Genomic DNA, 10,879 nt, shown 5'->3' with positions numbered 1-10,879 from the left:
GTCCAGAAAAAATGTACATTATCAACCTTCTATTAATATTTGCTAAATTTCATATTCATTGTACCAAATTTGCACACCAGCGTCCAAACATTAGTGTATTCAAAGCACTTCTTTCATCCTATTTAGGATCTTTAAAAGCATGTATGAATCCTAAAGCCAGCAAAACCAGAAGACTATGTGAAGAATATAATTTAACTTAAATCCTGTATCTCCAGCTTTTTTATTTTGTCTTTTTTTATGGATATGTAAATTTTAATTGTGAAATAATTTATATTTTTGTAACTACTTTTTGTCCTATTGTGATGTAGTATTTTCTTGTTTATATGTTTTGTTCAATAAAGAAGAAAAAAAAGGTGTGCAGCCGCCGCTGAGAGAGGCTTTTAATCCTTCTGAGAAACCCGAGAAATAACCAGTTCAACTGAGAAGACGCGAGGCCTCTTCTTCTTTTCTAATAAATAGACGCTATCATCCACCCTCCAGGCCAGCTGGTGGCGGTAATGCGCGAAATCGTCGTTTGCCAACCGCCAATAAGCCTAACCGAAGAAGAAGAAGCGGAAGCAGCAGCCGCGCGCACGCGCTGTGAGTGACGCTCATATTCTGCGACGACCCGAAAGACGAGAAGAAAAAGGCGTCATGGCTTCTCGCGGCGCGGACAAGCGTGGTCTTGAACACTTGGACGACTATGAGCCGAAACACGCGAGACTCATGCGCAGCCTTCACGACCGCATGGCAGAGAAGCGGCTGGTTGTGATCCTGGAGGGCGCGACGCTAGAAACCGTGAAGGTAATGTTGCCTCATAAGAAGGCTGGCTACCCTGTCATGTTCCGCATCCTCCCTGCTGAACCTGGCGTGCTCGTCCACAGCTCATGTGCTCAGTGAACTGTGCTACATAATGTGCACGTACTCCACATACAGGGGGCAGTACTACCGGCAGAGGCGTGGTGGCGCTATGGCATCCCCAGTCTCACCTGTAGTGGCCAGCTCGTATGTGGAGGAAGTGGGAAAGAGGCTCGGATGTCCTGTCCAGGGACACCACCTAGCCACTGGTTCAGGTGTGTGGACCACACCTGGTTAAAGTTAAATCTCAGGGTGCAGCACGTTACACCGACCACGTTAACTCTGTGGACACCACATCAAGTTCACCAGGGAGGACGTGGACATGACAGGGTAGCCTTTTTACACTGTGACACTGCAGCTGGTGATGGGGGACATGTGATTGTTGAGGTTTACTGTAAACCAACACATACGGGTCAGTACTGAAGGTTGGACTCTCATCATCCACTGGAGCACAAACTAGGAGACATCAGGACGCTGGACCACCGAGCTGACAACGTCCCCACCGACACAGCAGCCGGGGAAGGGGAGAAGTCCCACATTAAACAGGTCCTGGTTCAGTGTGGTGATCCTAACTGGGCGTTTGTCAAAACCAGGAAGACCCCAGACAGTGCAGCAGCTGATCGAAGACAGGAGCAGGTCAACAGTTGCCTCAGAGTAAACCGGTGGGGAGTCCGTATGTGGCGGGAGTGTTGGAACAGTTGAGACACGTATTTTCCAAACACCGTGTCTCAGTTGCTTTCAAACCCCAAACCACACTGCACCAGAAGGTGGTCCACCCCAAGGACCAGGTCCCCCGGCACAAACAGAGCAACATAGTGTAGCTGTTAAGTGCCAGGAGGACTGCCGTGGCCAAGAGGAGGGCACAACACAGGAGAGCTAACACGTCAGGCCAGGACTCCACAGTCTACACCACCTACAGGCCAGGACTCCACAGCCTACACCATCTACACAGTCTAGACCACCTACACAGCCTACACCATCTACACAGTCTACACCACCTACACAGTCTACACCATCTACACAGTCTACACCACCTACACAGCCTACACCATCTACAGACCAGTGGCCACTCTTTCAGGGATGAGGATGTGCACATCCTTGATAGGGAGGAACGCTGGTTTGAACGGGGAGTCAAAGAGGCCATCTATGTGAAGAGGGAACGACCGTCCCAGAACTGAGGGGGGGGACTAAGAGTACATCTGTCGGCATCTTACAATGCTGTGATTACAACCATTCCCAAGCCTCTGTGAATAGTACACATGGTTGTTGAAAAGTCACGGCAATTTGCATATGAAACTGATCGTTTCCGGTCAGCATGTTTATAAGGGCGGGATACCTGCAGTCAGGTGAGACTGAAGAGGTTACTGAGATGAAAAGTTTCTCTCATTAAACGTGTCCAGATGAACTGATTCAACTTTCTGTGACTTTCTTAATGTGGGTTCTTGAGCATGCATAAAACCAAGTCCATTGTATTTGTATAGCCCAGTATCACAAATTACAAATAAAGACATCTGTTTTGTTTTCCAGGTTGGCAAAACTTTTGAGCTGCTTAACTGTGACCAGCACAAGAGCGTGATTATTAAAAATGGCAGGGATCCGGGGAAAATCAGACCCGACATAACACATCAGGTATTTGCACTTTCATCAAGAAAATACGATTTAGTTTCCTCATTTGGCATTACTTTTTCAGTACCAGTTTATAATAAGACTACCCTTGTAAAAAGTTTATGAATGGTTTATTAGTTTATTGATTAGATTGTGAACACTTTATAAATCATTAATAAGCTGTTACAACAATTAGATAAAAAGGGCAACTGTGACCTGTTGCTTGCCAAATAGTGAGCCCACATTTGTCTGTACCGTTAACCCTCAGATCTCATTGGTTAGTTCGCTAGCAGCCAGCAAGATCTGAGATTTCAGGGTTCAAGAAGAACTTTATTGTCATTGTGCCAAGCTCAACGAAATCACCGTTGTGTCAAACCTCAAAACGGTGCACACATAAAAGTGACAATATAAAATATGTACACAGTCTAAGTGCAAAATATACGCAGTATAAGGTATAAAATACAATACAGTTAATGATAAAATACAACTTACGAGGTACAAAAACATCATCAGCAAAAATGCAGTAAAGGTGCGGTGGACAGATATGAAGTAGCTGAAAGTGACATGTGAGTAAATATCGCCCGTGCCCAGTGGTGGCAGCACATCAGTCTCGTCAGACCGAGGAGACGTCCGAGTTCATCGGTGCCACGGCTTTTTTCCAAAAGCCGTTTTTCCGTCTCTTTGTGCATGTGTGGAATGATCTGAAGCGCCTACCTGATGGGAGGGGCTGAAGCAGATGGCGTCCATCTGTCTCACATTTAACAGAATAGAGAGATAAGAAGTGCAGCAGTAACTTGATCTTGCCAACTAGTGAGTCCGCATCGACGTACGGAAACTGTTATAACGTGTTTATAACTTTTTATTAATGATTTATAAAGTGTTTCCATCCTAAAGAGCAAACTAATTATAAACCATCTATAAATCCTTTATAAAGGCAGTCTTATTGTAAAGTGGTACCTGTTTCTGCCCCCCAGAGCCTCCTCATGTTAATGGACAGTCCGCTGAACAGGGCAGGCCTGCTGCAGGTGTACATCCACACAGAGAGAAATGCCCTGATAGAGATTAACCCACAGACCCGCATTCCAAGAACCTTCAACCGCTTCTGTGGCCTTATGGGTATGTCTCTGTTGGAGAAGTCCGATTCACTGCTTTTTCTCATATTATCCATTTAGGCTCATAGGAGTCGACCCAAAACATTTAAATTCTGAGCATCATCCATTTAACGTGTCATCGGTCCGTTCATAGCAGATACGTTGTCACATTTATTCCTTATATTAGTTTGTCACCAGTGTTGTCACGCAGTCGCTGTTATAATGCCATAGCAATATTAGCAGTGTTAGTACGGAGTAAATATCACTGTGTTTTTCTTAGTTCCAGTTTATTTGGGATGGGATGTCATGATGTGCTGACCCAAATTACCAGCAGCATGATGGTTAATTTTTGGCAGCACGGGGGCGCAGTGGTTAGCGCAGTCGCCTCACAGCAAGAGAAGGTCCTGGGTTCGAGCCCCGGGGTAGTCCAACCTTGGGGGTCGTCCCGGGTCGTCCTCTGTGTGGAGTTTGCATGTTCTCCCCGTGTCTGCGTGGGTTTCCTCCCACAGTCCAAAGACATGCAGGTCAGGTGAATCGGCCGTACTAAATTTTCCCTAGGTATGAATATGTGTGTACGTCGGCCCTGTGATGGCCTGGCGGCCTGTCAGGGTGTCTCCCCGCCTGCTGCCCAATGACTGCTGGGATAGGCTCCAGCATCCCCGCGACCTTGAGAGCAGGATAAGCGGTTCGGATAATGGATGGGTGGATGGATGATGGTTAATTTGTAAACTGTCTGAGGAAAAGTAGTTAAAGGAACTCACTTAGAAGTAGTGACAGTTCTACAGGAAGAGTCCAGGGCTGTATAGTTCCTTCCTGGGCGGCAGTCTGTTCAGCCAACTCTGCCAGCTGGTCCATCTCAGTAAAACTGTGGGCACAATGTGACTCAAAGAAAAGATGACTGTGGGGCATTTTATCACCTCCTACTTCTACCATGTGTTTACAGTGTGTGTTTATCCTTTTATGGGTTCAAATTAAAAAAAAAATACCTGCACTGTTGAGTATATTTTAATCTCTGATTGTTCCTTTTACATCCCCTCTGCCTCTCCCCACCTTCCTGTTCCCCTCCTAGTTCAGCTGCTGCACAAGCTGAGTGTTAGGGCAGCTGATGGTCCTCAGCGGCTCCTAAGGATGATAAAGAACCCGGTGTCGGACCATCTCCCGCCGGGCTGCCCCCGCATCACCACCTCCTTCTCTGCAGGGGAGGCCGTCTGCCCGCGGACGGTGGTGCCCGCCGACGGCCCTGCAGCAGTGGTGATCGGAGCATTTGCACACGGCTCGGTGAGAACTGGCTCTTGGAGATTGATGCCGTCGACTCTCTCTCTCTCGTCGTGTGTGCGATGTTGACTTCCCTTGTCCTTCTTTACCACCAGGTGAATGTGGACTACTCGGAGAAGTCTGTATCCATCAGTAACTATCCCCTCTCTGCGGCGCTCACCTGTGCCAAGATATGCTCTGCCTTTGAGGAAGTCTGGGGTGTGTTGTGATGATGAGGGAAGAAGCTGGCGGTGCTGGTCTGGATGCTGCCGTGGCCGACTGTGTGGACACGTTTTGTATTGAGAAGTACAAGATGTGACAACAGCGTTGCACTAAACGTTTGTTTCACCGGGGACGCCGTGCGGACGGTGAAGGTTATTTGGATGTGATATTTGGTCGTCATCGCTAGTGCTACACCTTAAGGCTGGTGGTGTTTGGGATAACAGTGGCATGACATGCCCACCTCACTGCCCTGCACCACCTGAAATATGCAAAGAACTTGTGCCCAATATTCCTTATACCAATTCAGAGTTTTGTTTTTTCTACTATTTGCTGAACTTTGGATTATAAATCAGTGTACAGTTACATTAAAATAGGTAAGTGAGTCATGAGTGGGGTTTTTTTTCCATAAATGGTGGAGGAGAGCAGACCACACACTAAAGGGGAAGTCGTGTTCAGATACAGCCAGGATCATACAGAACACAGAGTGGTGTTACACAACAGCAACACCACAGTGAGTCAGTATTTTCACATGTTAGACTAAACCGGAAGCATTAACACATTTTGTCCACACGGTGCCGAAGTGCCTCCGGCCGGGTGTCTGTCTACCAAGTGAGAAGCACCCCGGTCTGTCCCGACACCACGGGAATCAACCGGCCGGGTTCCTGTGTGTGAAAGTATGCGCTCCCTTCAGTAGTCGTGGACACACAGCTGACGTGTTGGTGTTTTGGGTGGACAAAAGGCGTTGCGGTGTTTTATGGTCTCATAATGAATTTGTGCGTTTCGTAGCACAAAAGACCTTCTGTCTACGGAAAAGGGTCGGGCACACGGGGCGCCTCGTACAGGTCGCCGAGGCCTGATGTGAGGGGGTTTCTCTCGTCTCTTCTCCCGTGTGTGTGAATGCTGTGATGTGGGTCTCCCCTGGGTAGATGTGTAGTCAGTCTGTCCTCCTCTCAGGTCTCCATGGTGATGGTGGCCACATGGCCCAGGTCTTGGGGTCTTATTTATAACCGTTGCGTTCACACAAAACAGCTCAGAAGAGGCGTACGCCACTTCCCGCACAAAATCTGTGATGTGTAAAAACAAAGTGACGGGAGAATGTACACACCTGTACGTACTCTCTATGCTGCACACCACTGTCGCCTTTTGTGCCCACGTACACTTCTGGTAAGGAGCCTACGCACTGGTGGCATCTGGACACTGCTTGGTCTCCTCACCTACTACTACTACTTTCCGCTGCTCCCGTTAGGGGGCGCCACAGCGGATCATCCGTTTCCATCTCTTCCTGTCCTCTGCATCTTCCTCTGTCACACCAGCCACCTGCATGTCCTCCCTCACCACCTCCATAAACCTCCTCTTTGGCCTTCCTCTTCTCCTCTTCCCTGGCAGCTCCATATTCAGCATCCTTCTCCCAGTATACCCAGCATCTCTCCTCCACACATGTCCACACCATCTCCGTCTCGTCTCTCTTGCTTTGTCTCCACACCGTAGAGTTCACATGCCGAGATGATGGGACGAAACGTTTCCCCCACTACAGGTTGTGTCCAGATGAACTGACTCACCTTTCTGGGATTTTCTTACCTGGATCATTGAGCATGCGTCAAGGCACGATGACTCAAGAGATTCAACTTCACAGTCCACGCAGTATGAATGACCAGCAGGTGGCACTGTTGCTTAAACCAAAGGCTTTTGCCCGTAGCCTACGTCCCACAGCTACCACATCAGCCTGCTTATTTCCCCCTGCATGCATTAAAGTCTTTAACACGACTGTGATAACCTGCCTTGTGCAAGTGTTATATGTTAACAAAAATAAACATATTTAAATTAAGAATATCAAGATTTACTCATTCAAGATTACATTTTTATATTACTATCTTGTCCCGCATGCACGTCACCCTGTGCAACCTGACAAGCAGCTAAACACCTTCCCCCCCAGCCATCACTGGAGACTGGGGGGCGTCTGACGTCAGTTTACTGGCAGAAAAAGGGGTGAAACAGAGAAATAAAACAATTATCAACATCACTTAAATATAGAGACGATGAGTCACAAACACCACACAACAATGGCTGTCAAAGCAAAAGAACTGAACTCGACTTACATAGTACAGCATAAGACAAGGTCAGCTTAGCCAACTGAGACATACCAGCAGGCTGCCGCCCTGACACCAGCCATCAAACACCCACACTGCCCATCAAACACTCACACTGCCCATCAAACACTCACACTGCCCATCAAACACTCACACTGCCCATCAAACACTCACACTGCCCATCAAACATCCACACTGCCCAGCAAAACACTCACACTGCCAATCAAAACACTCACACTGCCAATCAAAACACTCACACTGCCCATCAAACACTCACACTGCCCATCAAACTCTCACACTGCCCATCAAACACTCACACTGCCCATCAAACTCTCACACTGCCCATCAAACACTCACACTGCCCATCAAACACCCACACTGCCCATCAAACACCCACACTGCCCATCAAACACTCACACTGCCCATCAAACACCCACACTGCCCATCAAACTCTCACACTGCCCATCAAACACTCACACTGCCCATCAAACACCCACACTGCCCATCAAACTCTCACACTGCCCATCAAACACTCACACTGCCCATCAAACACCCACACTGCCCATCAAACACCCACACTGCCCAGTAACACACCCACACTGCCCAGTAAAACACTCACACTGCCCATCAAACACCCACACTGCCCAGTATCACACCCACACTGCCCATCAAACACTCACACTGCCCATCAAACACCCACACTGCCCATCAAACACCCACACTGCCCATCAAACTCTCACACTGCCCATCAAACTCTCACACTGCCCAGTATCACACCCACACTGCCCATCAAACACTCACACTGCCCATCAAACACCCACACTGCCCATCAAACACCCACACTGCCCATCAAACACCCACACTGCCCATCAAACACTCACACTGCCCATCAAACACCCACACTGCCCAGTATCACACCCACACTGCCCATCAAACACTCACACTGCCCATCAAACACCCACACTGCCCATCAAACACCCACACTGCCCATCAAACACTCACACTGCCCATCAAACTCTCACACTGCCCATCAAACTCTCACACTGCCCATCAAACACTCACACTGCCCATCAAACACCCACACTGCCCATCAAACACCCACACTGCCCAGTAACACACCCACACTGCCCAGTAAAACACTCACACTGCCCATCAAACACCCACACTGCCCAGTATCACACCCACACTGCCCATCAAACACTCACACTGCCCATCAAACACCCACACTGCCCATCAAACACCCACACTGCCCATCAAACGCTCACACTGCCCATCAAACACCCACACTGCCCAGTAACACACCCACACTGCCCAGTAAAACACTCACACTGCCCAGTAAAACACTCACACTGCCCAGTAACACACCCACACTGCCCAGTAACACACTCACACTGCCCAGTAACACACTCACACTGCCCAGTAACACACTCACACTGCCCAGTAAAACACTCACACTGCCCAGTAAAACACTCACAATGCCCAGTAAAACACCCACACTGCCCAGTAAAACACTCACACTGCCCAGTAAAACACCCACACTGCCCAGTAAAACACCCACACTGCCCAGTAAAACACTCACACTGCCCAGTAAAGGCAGTGAACCTGCCCAGTAAAACACTCACACTGCCCAGTAAAACACCCACACTGCCCAGTAAAACACTCACACTGCCCAGTAAAACACTCACACTGCCCAGTAACACACCCACACTGCCCAGTAAAACACTCACACTGCCCAGTAAAACACCCACACTGCCCAGTAAAACACCCACACTGCCCAGTAAAACACTCACACTGCCCAGTAACACACTCACACTGCCCAGTAACACACCCACACTGCCCAGTAACACACTCTCACTGCCCAGTAAAACACTCTCACTGCCCAGTAAAACACTCACACTGCCCAGTAACACACCCACACTGCCCAGTAAAACACTCACACTGCCCAGTAAAACACCCACACTGCCCAGTAAAACACTCACACTGCCCAGTAAAACACCCACACTGCCCAGTAAAACACTCACACTGCCCAGTAAAACACCCACACTGCCCAGTAAAACACTCACACTGCCCAGTAACACACCCACACTGCCCAGTAAAACACTCACACTGCCCAGCAGAGGTGAGAAGAGTGTGTCGGTGATAAGACACCTGACGTACCCAGAAGGCCACCAGACACATGCACCGCAGAGGACTGAAGCGGATTTGAAAAGGCAAATGGAGACAAAACCCATGAGGCTGTTCTGCTCACAACCCACTTCCTGACTGAGTCACGTGACACAAGGCCACGCGCTTAAATGCGTAAACTGGTGTTAGTCAAGGAAGTGCCAGCAGGGGGCGATAAACCGACCAAAAAAAATAATGTCCTCATGGGGACAGAACAATTACCAAAAGGTCATAGTTCACCGCCTCAAATTCTCATAATGATGATGACGACGAAGAGGAAGAAGAAGAGGAAGAAGAGGAAGCTGAAACTCTAGCGCCTTTTTCTTGCAAGTGTGTGCAGGTTGTGTTAATGCGTCAAACTTGTTTGACTTTTCCCGCCACAAACATGGAGAAAACACGGTAGGGGAGGGGCCCGCTTCCCCATGATGCCTACACCCGTTCCCACTGCTCTGCGGAACGGGCCAGAGGTCCTGTGGTGGAGGGGCACTCTACAGGATGATCAGGAGGATGATCTCCGGGAAGTGGAGGTATGTACAGACATGGTCACGTCCCCCCCCCAATACATGAAGAACCCCTCCAATACACGAAGAACCCCTCCAATACACGAAGAACCCCCCAATACACGAAGAACCCCCCCAATACATGAAGAACCCCCCAATACATGAAGAACCCCCCCAATACATGAAGAACCCCCCCAATACATGAAGAACCCCCCCAAATACATGAAGAACCCCCCAATACATGAAGAACCCTCCCAATACATGAAGACCCCCCCAATACATGAAGAACCCCCCCAATACATGAAGAACCCCCCCATACATGAAGAACCCCCCCAATACATGAAGAACCCCCCAATACATGAAGAACCCCCCCAATACATGAAGAACACCCCCAATACATGAAGAACACCCCCATACATGAAGAACACCCCCCCATACATGAAGAACACCCCCAATACATGAAGAACCCCCCAATACATGAAGAACCCCCCATACATGAAGAACCCCCCAAATACATGAAGAACCCCCCAATACATGAAGAACCCCCATACATGAAGAACACCCCCCAATACATGAAGAACCCCCCGAATACATGAAGAACCCCCCCAATACATGAAGAACCCCCCATACATGAAGAAACCCCCCAATACATGAAGAACCCCCCCAATACATGAAGAACCCCCCAGTACATGAAGAACCCCCCATACATGAAGAACCCCCCCAATACATGAAGAACCCCCCAGTACATGAAGAAACCCCCCAATACATGAAGAACCTCCCCAATACATGAAGAACCCCCCAGTACATGAAGAACCCCCCATACATGAAGAACCTCCCCAATACATGAAGAACCCCCCAGTACATGAAGAACCCCCCATACATGAAGAACCCCCCAATACATGAAGAACCCCCCAGTACATGAAGAACCCCCCAGTACATGAAGAAACCCCCCCATACATGAAGAACCCCCCAGTACATGAAGAACCCCCCATACATGAAGAACCCCCCCAATACATGAAGAACCCCCCAGTACATGAAGAACCCCCCAGTACATGAAGAAACCCCCAATACATGAAGAACCCCCCAGTACATGAAGAACCCCCCATACATGAAGAACCCC

The 10,879-nt window shown here is 48.8% G+C and overlaps 1 protein-coding gene across 1 annotated transcript; it reads left to right on the top strand.

The window, feature by feature from the left end:
• The first annotated feature begins 498 nt into the window (after positions 1-498).
• Positions 499-5,389, top strand: emg1 (EMG1 N1-specific pseudouridine methyltransferase). The gene is made up of 5 exons (XM_056286789.1): positions 499-783; positions 2,365-2,466; positions 3,417-3,558; positions 4,603-4,811; positions 4,904-5,389. Exons 1-5 carry the CDS (start codon positions 634-636, stop codon positions 5,015-5,017), a joined length of 717 nt encoding a protein of 238 aa, XP_056142764.1. The 5' UTR covers positions 499-633; the 3' UTR covers positions 5,018-5,389.
• Positions 5,390-10,879: the final 5,490 nt, after the last annotated feature.

Source organism: Lampris incognitus, chromosome 9 (genome assembly GCF_029633865.1).
Source record: "Lampris incognitus isolate fLamInc1 chromosome 9, fLamInc1.hap2, whole genome shotgun sequence".
Taxonomy (NCBI): domain Eukaryota; kingdom Metazoa; phylum Chordata; class Actinopteri; order Lampriformes; family Lampridae; genus Lampris; species Lampris incognitus.
The sequence above is the reverse complement of the archived record's forward strand: the minus strand, read 5'-3'. Positions and strand labels throughout refer to the sequence as shown.